Source organism: Quercus lobata, chromosome 5 (genome assembly GCF_001633185.2).
Source record: "Quercus lobata isolate SW786 chromosome 5, ValleyOak3.0 Primary Assembly, whole genome shotgun sequence".
Taxonomy (NCBI): Eukaryota; Viridiplantae; Streptophyta; class Magnoliopsida; order Fagales; family Fagaceae; genus Quercus; species Quercus lobata.
Window position 1 is genome coordinate 16,538,869 of NC_044908.1, and position 27,885 is coordinate 16,566,753.

The 27,885-nt window shown below is 35.9% G+C and overlaps 1 protein-coding gene, 1 long non-coding RNA gene and 1 pseudogene across 2 annotated transcripts; 2 read left to right on the top strand and 1 right to left on the bottom strand.

Annotated features, from left to right (window-relative positions):
* The first annotated feature begins 441 nt into the window (after window positions 1-441).
* On the top strand, window positions 442-16,777 carry LOC115992334 (annotated as a pseudogene).
* Window positions 4,893-5,461, top strand: LOC115990071. Its single transcript, XM_031113933.1, has 2 exons — window positions 4,893-5,143; window positions 5,293-5,461. Exons 1-2 carry the CDS (start codon window positions 4,893-4,895, stop codon window positions 5,459-5,461), a joined length of 420 nt encoding a protein of 139 aa, XP_030969793.1.
* On the bottom strand, window positions 13,106-17,894 carry LOC115992335. The gene is made up of 3 exons (XR_004092480.1): window positions 17,856-17,894; window positions 14,144-14,201; window positions 13,106-13,373 (listed from the first exon to the last, which is right to left on the bottom strand). It is a non-coding gene; the product is annotated as an uncharacterized LOC115992335 (long non-coding RNA).
* Between the last annotated feature and the right edge of the window lie 9,991 nt (window positions 17,895-27,885).

The following is a 27,885-nucleotide window of genomic DNA, read 5'->3' on the forward strand; positions in this document are numbered from 1 at the left end:
GTGAATTAATCATTTTTCATCAGTTAAAATTGTTTTAAGTGATATATCATATGTGTAATCTCATGGCCAACCACGATTACAGGTAGAGAGGACCCTTGGCGGACGTGCTGATTGATACCTAAGTTTTTTTTTTTTTTTTTTTTGGTGTTGATTCCAACCTAACCTATATTTTATTTTATTTTTAGTTCTACAGTCACACTTTGCCATAACTTTGGCCGCAATTTGATATTATATTAATATCCGACTCATCAGACTATAATTAGTAAACCGTCACTTTCAAATGAACTCCAAAACTCACAATCTCACGTGTCATTTTATATGGTAATAATCCAATTTGGCCAAGGTTTGCTTGTTCACCCCGTTGTAGGCCATATATTCCCTCTTCTTCTTTCTTTTCTTGTTTTTTTCCCTCTTGTTAAAACGTTTAGAAATATTCTTTCGTTCAAAACACAGGGGAGAGCGAGAGATAAGTACTATCAGAATGAAAAGCTAAGGCACGACTTAAAGCCAATAAAGCCATTCTCGACTCCAAAACCAAACCACTCCACCACTCCTCTCTCAGAAACCTCCTCGCTTCTCTCACACCCTAACATGTTATCAACCTCATCAACCACAACCTCTCTCTCTCTCTCTCTCTCTCTCTCTCCACACTCTCTCCTCACCTTCTTCCAATGCCTCTCTTCTCACCCCACTTTCCGCCACACCCTCCATTCCTATTGCACCATGGCCCACTTCCTCTGCTCCCACAACATGTTCCCTCAAGCTCAGTCACTCCTCCACTTCCTTGTCTCTCGGAAAGGCAAGGACTCGGCTTGCTCTGTTTTTGCTTCCCTCGTCGAAACCAAAGGTACCCATTACACCAATTCTGTGTTTGATGCTATGATGATTGCGTATACAGATAATGGTTTTGTTTCTGATGCTATTCAGTGCTTTAGATTGGTTAGGAAGCATAATTTTCGAGTCCCATTTCGAGGGTGTGGGTCTTTGCTTGATAAGATGATGAAGTCGAAGACAGCCTCATCGGCTTGTGCGTTTTATATGGAGGTTTTGGATTGTGGGTATCCACCAAATGTGTGTAACTTCAATGTTTTGATGCATAAATTGTGTAAAGAGGTTAAAATTAGGGAAGCCCAGCTTGTGTTTGAGGAAATTCCGAAGTGGGGTTTGCGTCCCACGGTTGTTAGTTTCAATACTTTGATTAATGGGTATTGTAAGTGTGGGGATTTAAAGGAGGGGTTTAGGTTGAAAAGGGTTATGGAGGAGAGTAAAATGCATCCTGATGTTTTTACTTACAGTGTTTTGATTCACGGGTTGTGTAAGGAGGGTAGCTTGGATGATGCGAATAGGTTGTTTGATGAAATGTGTGAGAGGGGGTTGGTTCCAAATGATGTTACTTTCACGACATTGATTGATGGGTAATGTAAGAATGGGAGAATTGATTTGGCCATGGAAATTTATCAGCAAATGTTGGGGAAAGGTGTGAAACCTGATTTGATTACGTATAATACACTCATCAATGGACTTTTCAAGATTGGAGATTTGAAAGAAGTGAGGAACCTTATTGATGGGAATTGCAGGGAAGGAGATTTAGAGTCAGCCTTAAAGATTAGGAAGAGAATGAGTGATGAAGGGATTGAACTTGATAATGTGGCTTTCACAGCTCTTATTTCAGGGCTGTGTAGGGAAGGAAGAGTTGTTGATGCAGAAAGAACGATGAGGGAGATGTTGAGTGCTGGTATGAAACCTGATGATGCAACATATACCATGGTCATGGATGGTTTTTGTAAGAAGGGTGATGTTAAGATGGGTTTTAAGTTGCTCAAAGAAATTCAGAGTGATGGCAATGTTCCAGGTGTTGTAATGTATAACGTACTTATGAATGGCCTTTGTAAGCTAGGGCAGATGAAAAAAGCAAATATGCTCTTAGATGCTATGCTTAATTTGGGGGTGGTTCCAGATTATATTACATACAACATTTTTTTAGAAGGGCATTGCAAGAATGGAAACCCAGAGCATTTTGATAGATTACGAAGTGAAAAAGGCCTTATATCAGATTTTGCTTCTTATACTTCAATAGTTAATGAAATCAATAAAACTTTAAAGGATCGCCAAAGGAGATGATTACCGTATCTCTTGGAAAAATTACAAGGCTTGTTGGCTCAATAGACTGGTGAAGGCTAGTCTGGAACATGAACATGGGAGACTCATATGATTTCTTTACTTTCCATCTGCTAAGAGAACAAAAATGAATAGAGAGACTTAAGATGATTGTCACCGTAGATATGGTTTTCAGTCATGGACATGGTTGCAGCTCTCTGACAGATTTTGAAACAGGAACAGAGAGTTGCTTTCATTTGGCTATATCATCAAAATAAGGCAACATTTCCTTTTGAGCCAAAGACACTATCTTGATAATTTCTTGATGTGTTTTTTTTATTCTATGGGTGACCGGAAGCACTTTGAGAGATTTGATCGTTGTCTCAAAATTTTCTGAGACGGAGAAGACTTTCTCTGAACACTCTCAGGTTTGTTGTGTATACATCTTAGAAGCTACATCTCACTTTCATGTTCTAAGCATCTTCACTCCTTGTATAATTGAAGGCAAGGCATATACATATGAGAGTTGACAGATATAATCAGTAAATGACTATATGCAATTACAAGGATCTTGCTTGCTAATTGACTTGTCTACAGATACGATGATATTTATGTGGCACCTCAAGTCAAATGGCTTTTAGATTATGTATACAAGAACTTGGGGGTTGTCATTGAAACAGGCACTGACATAGATGCTCAGAGAGCTCCTGAACTAGGACTGAGACACCCTCAAAAATCCCTTGGTTCACTAGAATTTTAACCAATGGAGCACTACAGGTAACTTGATTTTTAAGTTGTTATAGTCTGATAAACATATGACTTTTTGGTTTTCCCTTTTAATTTTAGTCTCATAATTTTTCTAATAAAATAAATAAATAAATTATTTAAAGCTTCATGGCTGACATGGTTTTAAAGGAAATTGGGTACTTCTAAATCCTCTCATTAGTAGGACAGGGAACAATAGTAAGAAATGTACGAGGGAATTAAGGAGTTTAGTCTCTTCCATTAATTATGATAGGAAGGCTGGTACAAACTCTAAAGGTAGTTTGAAATCCATTGGGCTGGGCTCAAATTAGTATCCATGAATTTAAAAATCCTATCCTGGAATGTGAGCGGTTTAAATAATTTTTGTAAGAGGGTTATTGTGAAAATTTTGCTTAAGGAGCGGAAGGGTGATATTATTTGTTTACAGGAAACCAAATTGGACAATACAAACTCTACCGTTGTGAAAAGTTTATGGGGCAGCCCATTTGTAGATTGGGCAGTTTGGATGCAATTCACACTGCCGGGGATATTTGGTTGGCATGGGATAGATAGGAGGTTATTTGAGAAATTTGATTTTTTTGTTGGTAGATTTTCTGTTTCTGTTTTGTTGAAGGGAGTGGTAGACGGTTTTGAATGGGTGTGTTCAGGGGTATACGGTCCGTCTAATGACAATGCTAGGAATGATATGTGGGTGAAACTTGATTCTATGAGATTGTGGTGGAGTTCGGCTTGGTGTTTGATTGGTGATTTTAACATCATTAGATATCCGGTAGAGAGGCTTGGCTGTAACTCTTTTAGCTGAGCCATGTTTTAATTCTTTGACTTTATTGAGAAACACAATCTAGTTGATCTGCCTTTGGAGGGAGGTGATTACACCTAGTTTTGTGATTCTAATAATCCTTCCATGTCCAGAATTGATAGGTCTCTAATTTCAGCTGATTGGGAGGATCATTTTTTGGATGTGATACAGAAGTCTCTTCCTCGGGTGGTGTCAGATCATTGTCCTATTTTAGTGGAGACAGGAGGTGTGTTGAGGGGGAAGAGTTCTTTTAAATTTGAAAATATGTGGCTAAAAGTGGAGGGTTTTGTGGATCGAGTTCGGCGAAATGGTGGAGGGGTTATCACTTTGTGGGGCCTCCAAGTTATGTTTTAGCTTGTAAACTGAGGGCTTTGAAAGGTGATTTGAAGCATTGGAATAAGCATGTGTTTGGGGATGTGGCTTTTAGGAAGAAATGTCTTTTGATTAAGTTGTGGGAGCTTGATATGTGAGAAGAGCTGCAAGTTTTGTCTCTAGAAGATAGATCTAGAAGAATTGTGATCAAAGCTGACATTAAGCATTTAGCTTCTTTGGAGGAAATTTTTTGGAGGCAAAAATCCAAGGCCTTGTTCATAAAAGAGGGGGATAATAATACTCAGTTTTTCCATAGATTGGCTAACTCACACAGGCAAACCAATCAAATTAGGGAAGTGGAGGTTGAGGGTATGCTTTATGAGGATGACAAGGAGGTTCAAGCTTAGGTGGTGGAATTTTATAAGAATCTATATCAAGAGCCTAAATTTTGAAGACCTACTATTGATGGCCTAGAGTTTGCTTGCTTGGATGAATCTGAGAGGCTATCTTTAGAAAGGGAGTTCAATAAGGAGGAGATTCTTGCAATTTTAAAGGAAGCTAAAGGCGATAAGGCACCTGGGCCAGATGGTTTTACTATGGGTTTTTTCCAAAAGTGTTGGAGTGTGGTAGAAGAAGATGTTATGGCTTTTTTGTGGATTTTCATATTACTTGCATCTTTGAAAAATCCCTTAATGCCACTTTCTTATGTCTGATTCCTAAGAAGACCAATGCTATTAACATTAAGGACTTTCATCCTATTAGCCTTGTGGGTAGTTTGTATAAGTTGCTATCAAAAGTGTTTGCACATAGGCTTTGTTGTGTTTTGGATAAACTTATTTCTAATTCTCAGAATTCTTTTGTTGGAGGGAGATAGATTCTTGATTCCATTCTCATTGCTAATGAATGTTTGGATAGTAGAATGAAGAGTGGAATTCCAAGTGTGATTGTCAAGTTGGATATTGAGAAGGCTTATGATCATGTGAATTGGGATGCTTTGTTTTATCTCATGGAGAGGATGGGTTTTGGAGAGAAGTGGAGGAGGCGGATGAAGTTTTGTGTTTCAACAGTCCGATTTTCAGTTCTCCTTAATGGCTCTCTAGTGGGTTTTTTTGGTTGTACTCGGGGCCTTCGGCAAGGGGACTCTTTGTCTCTCCTCTTTGTTTCCTATGGGTGATGGAAGTTTTGAGTAGGCTATTGAAAAGATCAGAAGAGGGAGGCTTTCTTAGGGGTTTTCAAGCGAATTCTCATTCACAAGGAGGTTTGCATATTTCTCATCTTCTTTTTGCTAATGACACTATCCTTTCTTGTGATGCAACTAGGGAACAACTTTTACATATTCGCATGGTGATGATTTTCTTTGAGACTATCACAAGCTTGAAAGTTAATATTGGTAAGAGTGAGATTGTTCCAATGGGGGCGGTAGGGAGTTTGGATACTCTGGCTGGTGTCTTAGGTTGCAATGTTGGTAGGCTGCCCATGATTTACTGAGGTATGCCTTTTGGAGCTTATTTTAAGGATACATCAATTTGGAATCCTATTATAGAAAAAATGGAGAAGAAGCTTTCTGGTTGGAAACGTTTATATTTGTTGAAAGGGGGTAGATTAACTTTATTGAAAAGTACCCTTTCAAGCATTCCCACCTATTTCTTATCCTTGTTTATTATCCCTCCAGCTGTGGTGGATAGATTAGAAAGGATTCAGAGAAATTTCCTATGGGGGAGTTCTGAGGAAGCTTTCAAATATCCACTTGTTACTTGGAACAAAGTGTATTGGCCAGTTGAAGCAGGAGGTTTGGGGATAAGGAGGTTTGGTTTGTTTAATCAAACCTTGCTTGGAAAATGGTTATGGCGTTTTGGAAGTGAAACCAATCATTTATGACGTCAGGTTATAGCTACCAAGTATGGGGAGTCTAGTGGAGGTTGGAGCACTAGAGTTAGTAGAGGTGCTATAGGATGTGGAATGTGGAAGAATTTTAGGAAAGGTGCCGAGAGTTTCTTTGGCCATGTGTTGTATGTGGCGGAAAAGGGTCTTCGTATTCGATTCTGGTATGATCTTTGGTGTGGGCACATTCCCTTAAAGGATCTTTACCCTAATCTTTTCTCCCGTGCTATAGGTAAAGAAGCTTGGATTTCTGAGTTGTTAAGTATTTCACCAGATGGTGGTAGTAGGAGTTGGAATATGACTAACTAGCAGGAAGCTGACTGGCAATCTCACCCTAGGTTGCTGGACAAAGTTCATGCGTATCATCCTTGGCATCTGAGACCAGCTTGAATTTTTCACCCCCTTCCAGCTTGTCTGTGTGTCACAGGGTTAAATTTTTCGTTCAAATTTTCTGCCTGTGATGGCACTAAGCCCCCTGACTTAGTCTCAGCCAACACACCACACACACGCACTGTAGGAACACTATGAACAGAATTATAAAGAGAATGCACACACACACAGCACACACAGTATTTACAGGGCACCAATCCCAACCTTCATCACTTAATATCAAGTACAAAGGAAGCCTGAGAATCCACACGAATTTCTCAAAGCAAAACAATACACTCTCTTGCTGTTGACAACCCCAACAGCCTAGGATAATATACAGAATAAACTGCTATGGCAGTTACTACCAAGTAACTGCCCCTTTTCTTGGACTTGCTGCCACATGTAGTCTGACTTAGGACACCCTCATTGCTGCTGCCTTACACGTTTCCAGCCTTTGCACTGCATATCTGAAGCACCCACAATGCTAGGAAACGTTGGTAACTGCCACCAACTGCTGCTGCACACATAGCACATGCCAGCCCAACACTTAGCATCTCATCATGGGTCTTCTGCCCATGTTCCAGCAGCCCACACGTGATGCCCATCACGTTTTAGAAGCCTTGGCCCTCTATCCAAGCCTTTTCTATCAGCATCACAGCCCACAGCATATCATGTCCATCAACAGCACACTAGGTAACTGCCATCAGCCCACACACATCAGTCCATACATTCAGCCAGCACCAACCAGCCCAATGCCTTGCACAGCATAGCATTAACATCAGCAGCCCAGCACTGCCTTGCACACAAGCCACCAAGCCCACATACGAAGCAACCCATAGCCAAGCCATCATGCCATGCACTACCACGTAGGGTCAGCACCACCTGCTGCTGCCCATCATCAACAAACCGTTGCTGCCCACCATGGCCCTCCTCTGCCATGGCCTTGGGGCATCATGTGAAGCAAGGTGCCTCTACATGCTGCCCCTCATCATGCTCATCAAACTGATCCCAGCAGGGGGCCTGGGCTTGTCCCCCTCAAAGAGCACTTAGGAGCTTCATTGGATAGGCATGAGGAGCCATTGGTGTCTTGAGAAAACATTGGGCCATATGACTAGCCTGATGTTGTCCAAGCACTCCACTTCCTCATGCCATCATCAGCAACTAGCAAAGTTCCTAACAAACCACCCCCACCAGAAGAAGCCGACGTCCTCGTCGGGAGGGTATCCTTAAATGCCTTCAACTCTTTCTCAAACTGCCACAATGTGGATGCTTTCTCCCAACTTGCCTCTGATTCAGCCACCCCTTTCCACTTCACTAAGTAGTAAGTTATCATATTTCCTCCATTTTGATAACCTGTCACCTTTTTATCAAGGATTCTGTCCACTTCTTTGTCAAACTGAACCATGACAGTAGGCGGGGCACGCCTTGCCTCATTCCTAGCAGGCTCTTCTGCATCACCATGATAAGGCTTCAAGAAGCTAACATGGATGGTTGGGTGAATCTGCAACCTTTCTGGCAGCTTTAACTTGTAAGCCACAGCACCAACTCTTTTTACTATTTCAAATGGACCATCGTATTTAGGGATTAAACCTCTGTGAATTTGCTCATTTCGAAACTTCCTCCAAATCTGTGGTGTCAATTTCAACAGCACCTTATCCCCCACTTGGAACTCAAGAGGTCTTCTCCTTTTATCAGCATACTTCTTCATTCTTCTTTGTGCTTTCAACAAGCTGTCTTGTGCCTCCTGCATCAGCTCTTGCTTGTTTACAGCAAATCTGTATGCTGCAGGACATCTGCCTCCTGATCGCTGCTTAGCAATCTCATGAGGTGTGAGAGGCTGCTGCCCCATAGCCAACTCGAAGGGACTCATCCCCGTTGATGAAGACTTGTGCAGATTATAAGCAAACTGTGCAGAATCCAACAAGTCTAGCCAATTCCTCTGGCTGGCAGTCACATAGTGCCTCAAATAATCCTCCAACACAGCATTAATCCTTTCTGTTTGCCCATCTGTTTGTGGGTGATTTGCAGTAGAAAACTTCAATTCAGAACCCATCAAACCAAACAGAACAGTCCAAATCGACCAGTAAACCTAGAGTCTCGATCACTTACAATATCTTCAGGCAACCCAAAGTATTTCACCACATTCTTATAGAAGAAATCAGCAGCCACCTCTGCTGTACATGTACTCGGTGCAGCCATAAAAATAGCATACTTTGAGAATCTATCAACCACCACAAACACTGAACCCATCCCCTTAGCTTTTGGCAAACCAGTAATAAAATCCATTGAAATCGAAACCCATGGACTTTTTGGTATGGGAAGAGGTTGTAGCAAACCTGCTTCCTTTTGAGTTAAACCTTTGTCTTGTTGACAAACTAGACAGGTTTTCACATACAACTCAACATCTAACTCCATTTTAGGCCAAAAATAAGAACGGGACAATAAGGCATACATCCTATCCTTACCTGGATGTCCTGCCCACTGTGGATCATGAGTTTCTTTTAGCAACTCCCTTCGGATCTTTCCACTTGGTACAAACAGCTTGCCACCCTTGGCATACAGCAACCCATCTTCCAGCCAATAACGCCTCACAAGGCCTGCAGTCACATCCTGCACCAGCTTTTGATAGGTAGCATCAAGCTTAGCACTCTCCCTGATCCTATCCACAAAATCTGACTCCACTCTAGTCAAGGCAGCCACATACTCGTGCACTTGTTTACGACTCAGTGCATCAGCTACTTCATTGTGCTTGCCTGGTTTGTGCTCCCACACAAAATCGTATTCTTGCAGTAACTCTTGCCATCTAGCTTGCTTTGGTGACAACTTCTTTTGTGTGTTAAAGAAAGTATTAGCCACATTGTCTGTTTTCACCACAAACCTTGGTCCTAGCAGGTACACACGCCATGCCAACAAACAATGGATCACTGCAATCATCTCTTTTTCATGAGCTGAACACTTCTGTTCTGCCTCATTTAGCTTCCTGCTCTCGTATGCAACAGGATGCTTTTCTTGCACTAGAACACCACCAATTGCTTTGTCAGAAGCATCAGTATGGACTTCAAAGGGTAACCCAAAGTCTGGCAGACGTAGCACAGGTTCACTAGATACAGCCACCTTCAACTTGTCAAACGCCTCTTGACATGCATCTGTCCACACCCATTTCTTGTCATTCTTCAGCAAATCTGTGAGAGGGGCAACCTTCTTGGAATATCCTTGAATGAACTTTCTATAGTAATTAGCCAAACCAAGGAAAGATCTTAATTCAGTCACTTTGCTTGGTGAAGGCCAATCAAGGATAGCTTGCACCTTCCCCTCATCCATCATCACCATCCCTTTGCTGATTCTATGCCCCAAGAACATAATCTCTTGTTGGGCAAACTCACACTTCTCTTTCTTAACAAACAACTGATGTTCCCTCAATTTGGACAGCACCTTCCTAAGGTGTTCCAAGTGATCCTCCAAGGACTCACTATAAATCACTATGTCATCCAAATAAACCACAACAAAGCGATCCACATACTCATAAAAGACATCATTCATCAAATTACAGAATGTAGCAGGGGCATTCGTTAAACCAAAAGGCATAACTAAAAACTCATAAGAACCATACCGGGTCACACAGGTAGTCTTAGGCTCATCCCCTTCAGCAATCCTCACTTGCCAATATCTTGATCTCAAGTCCAGCTTTGTGAAGTACACAGCTTTGCTCAATCTGTCAAAGAGGTCTTGAATCAAAGGAACTAGATACTTATTCTTCACAGTCACTTTGTTCAAGGCTCTATAATCCACACACATCCGCAATGAGCCATCATGCTTCTTCTGGAACAGCACAGGGGCACCATAAGGAGCCTTGGAGGGCTGAATGTATCCTGCATCAAGCAATTCTGTCAATTGCTTCCTCATTTCAGCCAACTCCATTGGGGACATTCTGTAAGGAGCCTTTGAAGGAGGCTTTGATCCTGGAACCAATTCGATTCTATGATCAACAGCACGCCTTGGTGGAAGGGTCTTAGGTAGTTCTGGGGGCATCACATCAACAAATTCCCCCAACAATCCAGCCACAGCATCTGGAACTTCCACATACTTGTCCTGCTTCATCTCAATCAATGTAGCCAAGTAAGTAATCTCACCCTTTTTCAGCCCATGCTCAACCTGCATGGCTGAAACCATAGGTCCTTTCCCCTTGCTTGTCTTGCTATTTCCTGCCCCACGCCTCACAGGAACATAGCATGGCTGCTTCTCATCAAGGATCAACAAAACTCCGATGAAAGGCAGCAAGGCAGCCTTTGCAGCCACTAAAAATTCGTCACCCAGAATAACATAAAAGTCATCCAATTCCATGACTAGGAAATTCACCTTTCCTGTCCACTCGCCCACCTTAAGCTTCACTCCATAAGCAATTCCCAACACAGGTTTTGCTTCTGAGTTCACAGCCTTGATCTTACTTGGGCTCTTGCTTACTTTAAGACCAAGCCTTTGGACCATTCGATCAGCAACAAAGTTGTGGGTAGCACCAGAATCAAGCATACCCTCAGCCCCATTCTCGTTCATCTCCACTGGAACATAAGACAAACCCCTAGAATTACCTCCTGCACTCAATGCATTCAGCAATTGCAAAGGGTTCATTCTACTGGGAACTTCTTCATCGGACTGCCCACTACCATCTTCAGCAACTATGGCATTAAGTTTCTCACGCTTTGGACAGTCTCTTGCACGATGAGGGCCATTGCAAATGAAGCAACCAGCATTAAGCTTAGGCTGTTCTTTGCTTGGTTGAGAGGTAGAACTCTCCCCCTTGTTCTTATTTCCCCACGTTTTCTTTTGCTTATCTTTCTTCTTGCCATCCTTCTTCTGCTTGTCCTTGCCTTTATCCTTGGACTTTCGTTTCTCCTCATCCCCACTGGGCTTGCTAAACTTGTAGTCCACTAAGGCATCTGCAGCAGACATTGCAGTAGGCAGATCACGAACTGCCTGCCTCTTTAATTCCATCTGTGCCCAAGGCTGCAAGCCAGACATGAAATTGAACAGTTTGTTCTCCTCAGACATGTTCTTGATGTCCAGCATCAAAGAACTGAACGTTTTGACATACTCTCTCATTGTACCAGTCTGTCTCAATTTCTTCAAAGCATCTCTTGCAACCCAAGCAGTGTTGGTAGGCAAGAATTGATCCTTCAATTCCTTCTTTAAGGCTTCCCACGAGTCAATTTTCCCTCTACCAGCATCTACATCATCTTCCACACGGGTTATCCACCATAGCTTGGCATCCCTTGAAAGATACATGCTAGTAATTGTAACCATCTCTTGGCTAGGCACCCTGGCAGCCTTGAAGTACTGCTCCATATCCCACAGGAAATTCTCCAAATCCTTGGCATTCCTGGCACCATTAAAGGGCTTTGGTTCAGGGACCTTTACTTTGGTGGCCACTTCCCCTTCCCTAGGCAGGCCACGTATTGCTCTCTTCAACAGAGCAATTTCTGCTTCAAGTTCACGTTGGGTCTCTCTTGCTGCCTGGTTCTGGGCATCCATTGCAGCAGCCAACTCTTCAACCCGATTCAACACCAATTCTCTCTGTTCTGCAAGATCATTCCTTACTACAGCGGTTTCTGCAGAGACAGCCCCCAGCCTGTCACACACGGAGACTTCTTCCCCATCCGCAGGAACTCCCAATATGTTCTCCACAACCGTCAACCTTGCCTTCGTGTCTGAAGACATTGCGACTTGGGACAAACCTGGATCTGATACCAATTGTCATAGGGTTAAATTTTTCGTTCAAATTTTCTGCCTGTGATGGCACTAAGCCCTCTGACTTAGTCTCAGCCAACACACCACACACACGCACTGTAGGAACACTATGAACAGAATTATAAAGAGAATGCACACACACACAGCACACACAGTATTTACAGGGCACCAACCCCAACCTTCATCACTTAATATCAAGTACAAAGGAAGCCTGAGAATCCACACGAATTTCTCAAAGCAAAACAATACACTCTCTTGCTATTGACAACCCCAACAGCCTAGGATAATATACAGAATAAACTGCTATGGCAGTTACTACCAAGTAACTGCCCCTTTTCTTGGACTTGCTGCCACATGTAGTCTGACTTAGGACACCCTCATTGCTGCTGCCTTACACGTTTCCAGCCTTTGCACTGCATATCTGAAGCACCCACAATGCTAGGAAACGTTGGTAACTGCCACCAACTACTGCTGCACACATAGCACATGCCAGCCCAACACTCAGCATCTCATCATGGCTCTTCTGCCCATGTTCCAGCAGCCCACACGTGATGCCCATCACGTTTTAGAAGCCTTGGCCCTCTATCCAAGCCTTTCCTATCAGCATCACAGCCCATAGCATATCATGTCCATCAACAGCACACTAGGTAACTGCCATCAGCCCACACACATCAGTCCATACATTCAGCCAGCACCAACCAGCCCAATGCCTTGCACAGCATAGCATTAACATCAGCAGCCCAGCACTGCCTTGCACACAAGCCACCAAGCCCACATACGAAGCAACCCATAGCCAAGCCATCATGTCATGCACTACCACGTAGGGTCAGCACCACCTGCTGCTGCCCATCATCAACAAACCATTGCTGCCTACCATGGCCCTCCTCTGCCATGGCCTTGGGGCATCATGTGAAGCAAGGTGCCTCCACATGCTGCCCCTCATCATGCTCATCAAACTGATCCCAGCAGGGGGCCTGGGCTTGTCCCCCTCAAAGAGCACTTAGGAGCTTCATTGGATAGGCATGAGGAGCCATTGGTGTCTTGAGAAAACATTGGGCCATGTGACTGGCCTAATGTTGTCCAAGCACTCCACTTCCTCATGCCATCATCAGCAACTAGCAAAGCTCCTAACACTGTGTCACCCCTTAACTCGTTCTCACTGAAGAGATCCCTTTGAACAGGGACAGACATTTGCTGCTGGGAGGAAATAACATTTGCAATAGCTCTGAAAGCTGCTGCAGATGCCTAACTACTACCCACTTCATCTTGGTCAGCACCAAAAACATTGGGTTCATCTGACGACTTGTCTTCTTGTAGTGGAGGGGGCACAGAAAAGAGTATTTAACCTCTCTGCCAGTCATGGAGGACCATCTTAATTTGCCGCAGTCATCAAGTCAGGTTCACCACCCTAGACAGCCCATTTGTAACATAGTAGTGTCAATAATGAAGCACAGCTGTTAATTTCAAAAGCAAAATCAATAACATCAAGAGCCGAGTTGCCATTAATGGATTGGTGTTGTACATATAAATCTAATAGCACATATGCTAACCATTCAACGTTCAACGGCGTCAGAGTTATGGACACTTGTTTTATGTCTCTTGGAGTTAAGTTGGGTGATGCTGAGTTCAGTGATTGCCCACTTAACATGCTGGAAAGGGGTAAGCATGATAGTAAAGAGGCTTGGGAGTCCATTTTTCTGTGATTGAGTTACACTGTATAGGCGTTCTTTTGAGGGAAAGGGCATGGCACATCTGAAGTTTTTGTTCCTCATCTATATATGAGTGGATGTTGACTTTCACCTCTTTTACCACCTAAAACCTTGCTGACTTCCAAGCTGATATGAAGTTTTTTCAATACTATTGCAATTTTTTTTGTCACTCTTTTTGGCTCTTCTTTTGTATACTTCCCATGTACTAGGGTTGTGCCCCATCCTGTTCTTTTTTAATGAAACTACTAATAAAAAAAAGAACCTCAAAGACACATAAGAAAAGGCAATAGTCTTCTAATCTTGTTAAAAATCATATCAAGCTGCATTGAAGAATAATTGCAAGCATTCGACAAAAGTGGTATCCTAACATCACCATTAAGCATTATAGCTAATACAAGTACCTTATCAAAAATAATATATATATATATATATATATATATATATATATTTTATATATATATAATTGTACCTTCAAAAGCTTTCCTGTCAATTTGCATAGCTGAACTAGAAAGTCATTATCATCATTCCTGAGATCACCACCAAACAAATAATTAGCATTCTGCAAACAATGTTGTATATTTCTCTTAAAAAAAAAACGAAAATAAAAACAAGCAAATAAAGGAATTAAGAGTCTCATACAGAAGCCTAGATAAAGCAAGCAAACAAAATAATACACATGCTATAAAATCCTAGAATAAAAACCAAGGAAAATGTTAAACTGCACCCTTTTTTGTATTTACTTATTGTCAAATCACTACAACAAAATGTATTTTCAGTGACGAATTTTAGTGAGGAAAATTTTTTCGTCACTGAAAAGTACCATTTAGTGACGAAATTTATATTTCGCCACTAAATATAAAAAAATTAGTAACATTTAGTGACGAAAAATAAATTTCGTCACTAAATGTTGAGTTGAACTAAAGGCGCCAAACTAAATTTATCTATAGTGACGAATTATTTCGTCACTAAAAGTTTAAGTTTTTTGTGACGAAAATTTTCGTCACTAAAGGTGCAGATAAGAATACTATTAGTGACGAAACCCATTTCGTCGCTGAAAGTCACAAATAGTGACGAAAATAAGTCGTCACTAAAAACAAAATCACAAAAATGGGTATCATTATCAGCGACGAAGCTAATTTTCGTCGCTAAAGGTAGCCAATAGTGACGAAATATAAGTCGTCACAATAAGTTTCACACTAAAAATGTAATTCAGCCCCTTTTTGTTTTGTTATACTTCCCTCACTCACCTGATTCTCACAAAAAACTCTGCTCCCTATATTTCCAAATAGCAAACAAACTGAAACCACTTCTCACTGCCGCCGATTCACTCTCACCGTCGCAATCACCGTCGCAAACCCAGCCTCACCGTCGCAATCACTGTTGCCTGTCCTTGTCTCATCGTCGCCATTCCTCGCCTCACCATCCCCGATCCTCGCCTCACCGTTGCCAAACCCAGCGTCACCGTCGCCAAACCCTGCTTTACCGTCGCAAAACCCAGCCGCACTGTTGCCAAACCCAATTGCACCGTCGCCAAACCTAGCCTTCGTCGCCAAACCCAGCCTCACCGTCGCAGATCCTCGCCTTACCGTCACAGATCCTCGCTTCAGCTCGCGATGTTTCGTGACGGTTCAGCTCGTCGCGAAGCTCGCCGGCCGTTCGCAACGGTTCAGCTCGTCACAAAGCTCGCCGGCCGTTCGCGACAGTTCAGCTCGTCACGAAAGCTCGCCGGCCGTTCGCGACGGTTCAGCTCGTCGCGAAAGCTCGCTGGCTGGTCTTTGTTTGTTGTATGGATTTGTCAGACTGTAAAAGAGAGTTGGAGTTATTGAAATTTGCTAAAGAAGGTGTTTTAAATGCTATGAGGAACTTCTTTGAGCATAATTTTGTATTTATCTTCCATTCGGTCAAATTGGGTTATCACTGTAGCTGGTTCAAATCCAGGTCCTTGGTGAGCATATGAGAACGTGATCTCAATATTTTTAAACCATTAAAATCCATAACCAACCAATAAGGAAATCCCCATCACATACATTTCACATTGATGATCGATTAGGATAGTCACCAATGCTTCTTTGAATCTCTTTGATCATTGTTTTGAGCACATAGTTTTCATTATCTCTTTGATCATTGGTTTGGTTTCCACATTCATACCAGTGTTAGATATATGTAGTGTACAAGTGAAGGTGTAAACTTTGTTACCTAATTCTAATGACTTTATGTCAATTATTTACTTATTATTTATCATGTGAATCTATGGTATTCTAGATTGAGAGTCATCTTTTTATTGAAATTCTTGCATTGTCTCCATCAAGAGGTAAAGCTTCACTGTTCTATGTGTTGCATGCAAGTGAAATCCTATTGATACCTAGAATGTGTTGATGACTGTAGCCATTAGATCATTGGGAGGCTTATCAAATGTTGGGTGTGGGCCTTTGGCAACTTAACTCCATGTTTTATGTTGACTAATTAAACATTAGGAATATTTTTGAGGTATGATTGGGTCTAGTTACTAGCAATATGAACGAAGTGAAATGTGAGGACTTGATACCACAAAGTGGGGTTTCAATCTTTTCAATATTAAATTTGGGTCTACTTAACTGTTCACTAAAAGTTATCTTTCTTTTATCTCCAGCTCTCTTTCTCTTTCGCGGTTGAAGAAATTGTGTGGAACAAGGTGAAGAACACAAGTTAACTTTGGATTTTTTCTGAAAGTTGTAAACTTAGTTTGAGCAAAGTAAGTAAATTCTAGTTAAAAACTTATAAATCTCTATATAAACTTGTGATGTTGGAAATTGGTTTTGTGGTGGGTTGTGTTAGAGCAAGCGGGTGGCTTGTATGGTATTATAAGGTGGTTTAAATACATGTTGGAAATGTTTCTTATAACATAGTTAATGTTTTTACTTTACGATTTTAATGAATTATTGTTTTTATATTTGTGCAGATTTTTTATTGGTGGCTTTTAGGGGATTTACTTTTGGCATTACTTGAAGACATATAAGGACATCTTCCGTTAGTTCTAAAATAGGGTTTAGGTAGAGTTATTGTATATATTGCAAACAATTATTGTATGGAAGGAGTTTGAATTGGATACTTGTTTTATTTTTTACTTGTGGAATGTATGGATCTTTTTTTTATAAATGTGTTGTTGAAATAAATTTGTTATTCAAATGTGAGGTTTTAATAATGTAATGACAGGTTATAGGTTAATATCAAAGCCATGAAAAAAATAAAAACAGAAAATAAGTTTTAGTGACGAATTTTTTCGTCACAAATATAGCAACAAAAAATTGTTTTAGTGACGAAAATTTCGTCACTAAATATAGCAAAATTTTGTAAGAAATGGTTTTAGTGACGAAAATTTTCGTCACTATATGTGCCTGGATTTTCTTAAAAATAGTTTTAGTGACGAATTTTTTCGTCACTATATGTACTCGAACATAGTTTTAGTGACAAAATTATTCGTCACTAAATAGTGTTTTTAGTGAGGAAAACATTTAGTGATGAAATGTTTTCGTCACTAAAAGTTAAAAAAAAAAAAAAAGTCAAATCGGACTTTTAGTGACGAAATTTTTCGTCACCAGGACTTTTAGTGACGGGGCTATAGTGACGAAATGAGTTTCGTCACTAAAAGTCCAATTTCGTCACTAAAGTTCCTTAGTGACGAAAAACTGGACTTTTAGTGACGAATTTTTTCGTCACTAAAAATACATTTTGTTGTAGTGAATTCACTAAAGCCAGACTCAAGATAACTATTACCTGAAATCCATTGATAGCAATAAGTAATAATGATCCATGTGACTTTTATATCTAATATCCAATATTTGGTATTTTTAACACCAAGAAGACCCAAGAAATGACGTTGTATAATATAAAAAGCAAGAATGAATTCTGATGTTGTGAAGTTTTAGAACTTTGCTCATAGCTGCAGTTTTAACACCAACGAAAGCCCAGGACAATCAAAGTGGAAAGAGACAACTTGACAATGAGTTCTAGCCCAACTGGCACCTCCTCCCTTTTAAGTACTACATGGAAGGAAAGATCTTGGATTCAAGACCCACAAAAAATAAGTGGAAAAAGACCTCTTGCCAAGAGATACTTGGAAAGGCAGGATGCCCTAGAATGTATCGTTAGAGTCATCACATGATATTTTATTAAAATTAAAACTACAGAAGAGAGAGACGCACCAATCTTTTATCTTATATGCTATTTCCAAGTGCTCCTTCACACGTTTCAAATCTTCTCCAATGTGTTCAGAAGCATCCTGCAGGTTCGTGACACGTACCTGGAAACAAGGGCAAAATCCTTATTAAAAACAATATAAATGACTCATAAAATACCAATTTGCTTAATAAAAACACAAGCATTAATTTGAAATAGAAAGAGAGAGACAGTGGAGTTCTCTACAGATCCAATAAAATAAAGAGGCAGGATAGCAATCATTAGGGAGAAGGACCTTATATAACACAGAAAAATTAATACAAATAGGCTAGCCACACGTATAACATGCAACAATAAGGTAAGATTAATTTACTAACATGATGACCGAATTCTCATAGATCAAGTAAAACAGGTACATCATCTAAAAATTAAAATTAAAATTAATACAAAAACTTCAAACATATAAACCACAAATAAAAATAAAAGGCTCACCTAAACATGGCAAGATAGCAATCATTAGGGAGAAGGACCTTATATAACAAAGCAAGATCCAAATAGGCTAGCCCCATATATAATATGCAACAATAAGGTAAGATTAATTTACTAACATGATGACCGAATTCTCCTAGTCAAGTAAAAAAGATACGTCATCTCAAAAAAAATAAAAAAATAAAAAATAAAAAAAGTAATAAAAAAACTTCAAACATATAAACCACAAATAAAAATAAAAATGAAAGGCACACCAAAACATGGATTAAAGCAAACTAGTTTTAGAAATGTTTATGGAATTGTTATACAAGACTAATACCAAATAAATAGGATGACTAACTATTGAAATATATATATATATATAGAGAGAGAGAGAGAGAGAGAGAGAGGGAAGATGTTTATTATAGTTGCATGAGCTTAGATAAACTAAATTAATAGAAATACGCTGGTGTTTTGAATTTCATCTCTCTCCAAAACCCCTTTTTTCCCTCCTCATCGAAATATGTTGGTGTTTTGAATTTCATCTTATTGTTTATTTTTTTTTCTTGATCTTTTTATTTTGTTTTGAATTCTCATTTTATTTTATTTTTGTTTTCTTTTCCTAGTCAAATTATTTAAGTTGTGTTTTGTGACTTGGCAGTGATAGGTAAGCAATGTTGTGAAAATGTTGTAAAATTTTTGTGAACGTAACATTTCTCTTTTTTAATATATATAAATCTCAAATTAGAATGAGTGAAAAATTATAACACTAAATAAAATAAAGCCTTATCGGACTTGCAAAGCACGTGTGATAAGGCTAGTATTAGAAAAAACAAGATGAGATATCTATATTACTATTTAAGGGGCTTCCCTTGTTTGGCTGGATTTTTTTTTTTTGTTCCAAAATACCCCTACATCTGGACAAATTTGGAGGACAATCCAATAAAATTACATTTCTAACTTCTAAACAACCCACTAAGAATAACTTCACATCCACTAATCCACTACTAAAACCTAAACAATAGGGTTAGACATGTAAAATTAGTAATTTAAAAACGCCTAAATTTTTGCTAAATTAAAAAAAAAAAAAAATTCCTCCCACCTCTATATTTCTCTCTAACATTAGTTGTCAATAATTAATACAAATTCTTCTTTAAAATTTTTTTAAAAGCTTTTTTTTTTTAATTTTTTTATTTACCTAATTGCCAAAATGAAATGGCTGCAAGTTTTTCTAACAAACTCAATCCCTTATTTGTCTTCAGTGCATGTTTAAGGATTAAGATTTTCACCGCAAACAAACTCAATCCCTATTTTGTTTTAAGTGCATGTTTGGTACATGTTTGTTTATTCATACAAAACATAGACAAATGCCATTAATTCATCTAATTGGGATATTAATTTCAAAATTTTTTTTATATACATTTTTGTTACATGTTTATACCAAAATGCAGAATTTGATATGTTTTGGTTGTTTAATTCTTTACATTAGTGTTTTCAAAAAAGAAAAATTCTTTCCACAGTTGCAAGTGAAATAATTAGCTTGAATCACCTATACATTAAACAATTTTTTGTTGGTGAAATATATATATATATATATATATATACTAGCCTCTGAGCACGCGCTCATGCCCGTGCTCAGAGGCTCTTCTATTTTTTGGTAAATTTTAATAATTTACTTCTATTATAATTTGGGATTACTACATTTTCGAATCACAAAAAAGAAACCTAGAGGTGCAATGAAAATATGGTAGAGTATTATGCGTTTGTTGTTGAAGTGCAACTGACAAAAAATCTATTTCAATTAGACATAATAATAGAGAGAAATGTAGAGGTGGGAAGAAAAACAGTTTTTTTTTTTTTTTTTTTTTTTTTTTAATTTGGAAAAAATTTAGGAGTTTTTAAATTACTAATTTTACATGTCTAACCCTATTGTTTAGGTTTTAGTAGTGGATTAGTGGATGTGAAGTTATTTTGTAGTGGGTTGTTGAGAATCACAGGATTGTCCTCCAAATTTGTCCAAGTGTAGGGGTATTTTGGAATAAAAAAAAAAAAAAATCTGATCTAAACAGAGGAAGCCCCTTAAATAGTAGTATAGATATGTGATGAAGTTTTATTGTACACGTTTCTTTTTTATGAGAAATTCTATTCAGAAAATGTGGGGAAGGTAAATACGTTGGGAGTTTTTTAAGCTATAGAGTAGAAGTAGGAATGGGAACGTAGAAGTAACAAAAAAATCCAGTCTAAACAGGAGAAACCCCTTAAATAGTAATATAGATATGTGAGGAAGTTTTATTGTACATGTTTTTTTTTTTTTTCTTTTTAATGAGAAATTCTACTCAGAAAATGTGGGGAAGGTAAATACATGGGGAGTTTTTTAAGTTATTGAGTAGAAGTAGGAATTTATATTAACGTAAAAGTAGGAATGGGAATGTAGAAGTAGGAATGGGAACGTAGAAGTAGGAATTTATTAGAAATAGGAAGACATTTTAATGTAGAAGTAGGAATTTATTATTTTTGTTAATTTACTATTTTAATTTCATTTTTAAGTTTTAGGTAGGAGTATTTTTGACAGTAAAAAAAAAGCAACAACTAACTTTCTTTTGCCAATTTACTATTTTAACCCAATTTTTAAGTTGTTAATTAATTAATTTAGAGGTATTTTTGACAGGAAAAAACACAATAACTAACTTTCTGAATCCTCTTAGTATATATATATATATATATATATATATATATATACTACTATTTAAAGAGTTTCTCCTATTTGGATTCCTCATTTTTATGCCTAAAATACCCTCATCATACCCACTTATAAGGTTTCAACTAACGGGGATAAATATGTAAATTAAAACTCTTACACTTTAAGACCCACAAACTCATGTATGCTTTACAGTTTCTATCTCATTTTTTATCTCTCATTCTTTTTCAGATTGAAGATATTTACTGTCAGAAGCTCCAACAAATTTTCAGGTTCTATTTTTTGCAAGTTCCTCTTTATTTTATTTTATTTTGTTTATGATTGACTTTCTTTGAGTTCTACTTTTTTTTTTCTTTCTTTTTTATGTGTATCAAGTTAACTCTTTTTCTTTTTCTTTTTCCTTTTTTTTTTTAAAATGTAATTTTGAAATGAATGGTTCTTTTATATACTATACCTCTGCACTTCTTAATGAATTGTCATTTTATGTTGTAGGTATTGTGATCCAAAGACAGAGCTCCTTTATGCTACAAAAGAAGTATTTAAAATCATTCGTGAACAGTTAAACAGTATGGCTTCCCTTACCTCCTTTAGTAGCCTTTGTTTACATTTTATTTAAAAATTTGGATCAAAATATAAATGATCAATTACTATTTCCTTCTCCTTCCTCACTTTTTTTTTTTTTCCCTTCTTCGTATTTTTTTTTTCTTTTTAAGGAAGTTTTCTTTTACCATCATTGTATATGTTTTTGGCGTTAAGTTTTTTTTTATTTTTTATTTTTTTTTATTTAGGTATGTAGCAACCTTGAGTTCTACTTTTTATTTTTTTATATATCACGTTTACTCCCTTTTTTTTTTCTTTTTTTTTTTTAAAAAAAAATGAAATTTTGAAATGTTAACTCCCTTATCTTTATTCTAAACAATTTTAATAGGATTTTCAAGAAAAATGATCTCATCAAAATTTAAATCAAACACAAACTCTAACAAACTTATGCTATTATCTTTAATAACACACACGCTAACTTTGGTCTGTTGATTAAATTTTTTTATTTTTTATTTAGGTATGTAGCAACCTTGAGTTCTACTTCTTCTTCTTCTTCTTCTTCTTCTTTTTTTCTTTTTTCTTTTTTTTTTTTAAAATGTAATTTTGAAATGTTAACTCCTTTTTTTTTTTTCTTTTTTAATGTGATTTTGAAATGTTAACTCCATTTAAAAAAAAAAAAAAGAAACTAATTTTGACACATTAACTCCCTTTTTTTTTAGATCTCCATTACTTATTTATTTAAATAGTTGATGATGTGGTGATAAGATTTTAAAGAGTCCATGATAGAGTTAAATTCTAAAAAATATTTATCTTTATTTTGAAAAATTTTAATAGGATTTTCAGAAAAAATGATCTCATCAAAATTTAAATCAAATACAAACTCTAACAAACTTATGCTATTATCTCTAATAACACGCACGCTAACTTTGGTTTGGTGATTAAAGTTTTTTTTTTGTTTTTTTTGAACCCTAATTCTTTTATCTCTCTCAAGTTCACGTACGCACCAATTTTTTGGATTGCATTGAGGAGCCATTGGAATGGAATATTAGATAAGTTCGGGTGAAAGATTTTACAAGAATTATTATATGTATTAAACCTCACATAAAGTGGTTATTATCTAAGAAATTGTTATAAAAAAATTTCTTTTGTAATAGAAACTATATTTGTCATTTGTATAATTCTATGTCAAATTCAATTTAAATTTTTTATCTTTTAAATTCCCCTAAAATTTAGCTTTTTATTTTCTTTCAAAATCAGATATGTTAGTGCCTAAATATAAGGATATGGATGGAGAAGTTATAGTAGTAGTTTTATAGCAAGAGTCTTTTTTTTCTTTCCAAATGGAAGAGATTTAAAAGAAAGAAAGAAAGAAAAAAAAAAGAAAAAAGAAGAGGAAAACGTGAATTTGGGTTAAAAAAAAAGGGTGGTCGGGTAGTTTTTAAATATGGGATAGAAAGTGGGATTTTTTAAATAGTTCATGGATAAACCATGTAATTTTTTTTAAATGTGCAGTTTTTTTTTTTTTTTTGATAAAATTTTAAATAAGGATAGGGTCACACCAATTCCTCACCTTAATCTTTTAAATTTCTCTAAAATTTAGCCTTTTATTTTCTTTCAAAATCAGATATTTTAGTGCCTAAATATAAGGATATGGGTGGAGAAGTTATAGTAGCGGTTTTATAGTAGAAACCTTAAGGGATTTCTCCTGTTTGGATTCCTCATTTTTTATGCCTAAAATACCCTCATCATACCCACTTATAAGGTTTCAACTAACGGGGATAAATATGTAAATTAAAACTCTTACACTTCAAGACCCACAAACTCACATACGCTTTACAGTTTCTATCTCATTTTCTATCTCTCATTCTTAGACATTTACTGTCAGAAGCTCCAACAAATTTTCTGGTTCTATCTTTTGCAAGTTCCTCTTTATTTTATTTTCTTTTGTTTATGATTGACTTTCTTTGAGTTCTACTTTTTTTTTTTCTTTTTTATGTGTATCACGTTAACTCTTTTTCTTTTTCTTTTTCCTTTTTTTTTTTAAATGTAATTTTGAAATGAATGGTTCTTTCATACACTATACCATTGCACTTCTTAATGAATTATCATTTCATGTTGTAGGTACTGTGATCCAAAGACAGAGCTCCTTTATGCTACAAAATAAGCATTTAAAATCATTCGTGAACAGTTAAACAGTATGGCTTCCCTTACCTCTTTTAGTAGCCTTTGTTTACATTTTATTTAAAAATTTGGATCAAAATGTAAATGATCAATTACTATTTCCTTCTCCTTCCTCACTTTTTTTTTTCCTTCTTCTTATTTTTTTTTCTTTTTAAGGAAGTTTTCTTTTACCATCATTGTATATGTTTTTGGCGTTAATTTTTTTTTTACCATCATTGTATATGTTTTTGGCGTTAAGTTTTTTTATTTAGGTATGTAGCAACATTGAGTTCTACTTTTTATTTTTTTATATATCACGTTAACTCCCTTTTCTTTTTTTCTTTTTTTTTTTAAATGAAATTTTGAAATGTTAACTCCCTTTTTTTTTCTTTTTTCTTTTTTAAATGTAATTTTGACACGTTAACTCCTTTTTTTTTTTTAGATCTCCATTAGTTATTTATTTAAATAGTTGATGATGTGATGATAAGATTTTAAAGAGTTCATGATAGAGTTAAATTTTAAAAAATCTTTATTTTTATTCTGAACAATTTTAATAGGAATTTTAGGAAAAATGATCTCATCAAAATTTAAATCAAACACAAACTCTAACAAACTTATGCTATTATCTTTAATAACACGCACGCTAACTTTGGTTTGGTGATTAAAGTTTTTTTTTTGAACCCTAATTCTTTTATCTCTCTCAGGTTCACGTACGCACAAATTTTTTGGATTGCATTGAGAAGTCATTGGAATGGAACATTAGATAAGTTCGGGTGAGAGATTTTACAAGAATTATTATATGTATTAAACCTCACATAAAGTGGTTGTTATCTAAGAAATTGTTGTAAAAAAATTTCTTTTGTAATAGAAACTATATTTGTCATTTGTATAATATTATGTCAAATTCAATTTAAATTTTTTATCTTTTAAATTCCCCTAAAATTTAGCCTTTTATTTTCTTTCAAAATCAGATATTTTAGTGCCTAAATATAAGGATATGGGTGGAGAAGTTATAGTAGCGGTTTTATAGTAGAAACCTTAAGGGATTTCTCCTGTTTGGATTCCTCATTTTTTATGCCTAAAATGCCCTCATCATACCCACTTATAAGGTTTCAACTAACGGGAATAAATATGTAAATTAAAACTCTTACACTTCAAGACCCACAAACTCACATACGCTTTACAGTTTCTATCTCATTTTCTATCTCTCATTCTTAGACATTTACTGTCAGAAGCTCCAACAAATTTTCTGGTTCTATCTTTTGCAAGTTCCTCTTTATTTTATTTTCTTTTGTTTATGATTGACTTTCTTTGAGTTCTACTTTTTTTTTTTCTTTTTTATGTGTATCACGTTAACTCTTTTTCTTTTTCTTTTTCCTTTTTTTTTTAAATGTAATTTTGAAATGAATGGTTCTTTCATACACTATACCATTGCACTTCTTAATGAATTATCATTTCATGTTGTAGGTACTGTGATCCAAAGACAGAGCTCCTTTATGCTACAAAATAAGCATTTAAAATCATTCGTGAACAGTTAAACAGTATGGCTTCCCTTACCTCTTTTAGTAGCCTTTGTTTACATTTTATTTAAAAATTTGGATCAAAATGTAAATGATCAATTACTATTTCCTTCTCCTTCCTCACTTTTTTTTTTCCTTCTTCTTATTTTTTTTTCTTTTTAAGGAAGTTTTCTTTTACCATCATTGTATATGTTTTTGGCGTTAATTTTTTTTTTACCATCATTGTATATGTTTTTGGCGTTAAGTTTTTTTATTTAGGTATGTAGCAACATTGAGTTCTACTTTTTATTTTTTTATATATCACGTTAACTCCCTTTTCTTTTTTTCTTTTTTTTTTTAAATGAAATTTTGAAATGTTAACTCCCTTTTTTTTTCTTTTTTCTTTTTTAAATGTAATTTTGACACGTTAACTCCTTTTTTTTTTTTAGATCTCCATTAGTTATTTATTTAAATAGTTGATGATGTGATGATAAGATTTTAAAGAGTTCATGATAGAGTTAAATTTTAAAAAATCTTTATTTTTATTCTGAACAATTTTAATAGGAATTTTAGGAAAAATGATCTCATCAAAATTTAAATCAAACACAAACTCTAACAAACTTATGCTATTATCTTTAATAACACGCACGCTAACTTTGGTTTGGTGATTAAAGTTTTTTTTTTGAACCCTAATTCTTTTATCTCTCTCAGGTTCACGTACGCACAAATTTTTTGGATTGCATTGAGAAGTCATTGGAATGGAACATTAGATAAGTTCGGGTGAGAGATTTTACAAGAATTATTATATGTATTAAACCTCACATAAAGTGGTTGTTATCTAAGAAATTGTTGTAAAAAAATTTCTTTTGTAATAGAAACTATATTTGTCATTTGTATAATTTATGTCAAATTCAATTTAAATTTTTTATCTTTTAAATTCCCCTAAAATTTAGCCTTTTATTTTCTTTCAAAATCAGATATGTTCGTGCCTAAATATAAGGATATGGATGGAGAAGTTATAGTAGTAGTTTTATAGCAGGATTCTTTTTTTTCCTCTCCAAATAGAAGAGATTTAAAAGAAAGAAAGAAAAAAAAAAAAAGAAAAGAAAAAAGAAAAAAAAGAAGAGGAAAACGTGAATTTGGGTTAAAAAAAAGGGTGGTCGGGTAGTTTTTAAATATGGGATAGAAAGTGGGATTTTTTAAATAGTTCATGGATAGAATGTGAGATTTTTTTTAAACGTGTAGTTTTTTTTTTTTGGATAAAATTTTAAATAAGGATAGGGTCACACCAATTCCCCACCTTAATCTTTTAAATTTCTCTAAAATTTAGCCTTTTATTTTCTTTCAAAATCAGATATTTTAGTGCCTAAATATAAGGATATGGGTGGAGAAGTTATAGTAGCGGTTCTATAGTAGAACTCTTTTTTTTTTTTTTTTTTTTCCAAAATATGGAAGATATTAAAAAAAGAAAAAAGAAAAAAAGAGAGGAAAACATGAATTTGAACTTAAATGTGAATTTGGATGCTGTTCCTACTCCTATGAACTTAAACTACATTTAGTGTACTTTTGTTCAATAAAAAATCTAGAAGAACAGCAATGATGAATTAAAATAAAAGTTCATTATTATTCCTATTGAGTTTTTGTTAAACCACCTTTAATAATACTTTATAATATTTTTTTTTTCTTCTCAACAAACAATCATGAAGTTTTTATACAATTTTTTTTTCTAGATACTTCTAATCATTAATTCCCAATTGTATTAGCCTTTTGTTAAGGTTAAAGCACCATTTAATACTTTATTAAAAAAAATCTCAAAATACAATTGTTTTCCTATACAATTAACGTGTATCTCTTGCCATAAAATTTTCAATTTAAGCTTTTATTTACTTATGTTATGGATGTGTAGTAAATGGCTAAATTTTAGGATTAAAAAAAACTACATTTTAGGATTAGACAAAAAATGACAACTGTCATACATAAAATTTGAAAAAAAGAGCAACATCAACAACACCGAAAAGGAAAAAACACAAAAGAAAAAAGAAAAAAAAAACGTGGATGGGTAGTTACTGAATTTTAGGATCTTTTTAGGAGCATTTCCTTTAACAAAAATCTTATTAACTTACTACTCCATAGAAAATGTTACGTACCTTATTAAATACAAGATAAGTATTGACTAGACTCTGAGCACGCTAATTTAGAGTATTTATTATAATTTAGGATTACTATATTTTTCAATCACAAAAAATCTAGAGGTGTGATGAAAAATTATTTTTCTCCACACATGATACTCATCACACCCCTAGGGTTTTTTTTTTTTTTTTTAAGTGATTGTAAAATGTAGTAATCCCAAATTATAATAAATGCTCTAAATATATATATATATATATTGTAAATATTAATAAAACAGTTTTTTTTTCCTCTCTCATGTTATCCATATTCCTTAAAATTAGGCACTTTCACATCTCTTTTAAATTTCTCACGGTTAAATTTCTTATATGAAGTGGTTGTTTCATTTTAAAATTTCTCTCACCTATTTTCTAGCATCAAAGGAATTGAAAACTGCCTCTTCACTTATCTTCTTCCCCTACAAAATAGATTTTTTCAGTTGTTTTACAAAAAGGCTAACATTATATTTTTGGTTACGCAAATGGTTTCCAAATACACAGAGCCAATGGTGAATATTTTCTACTA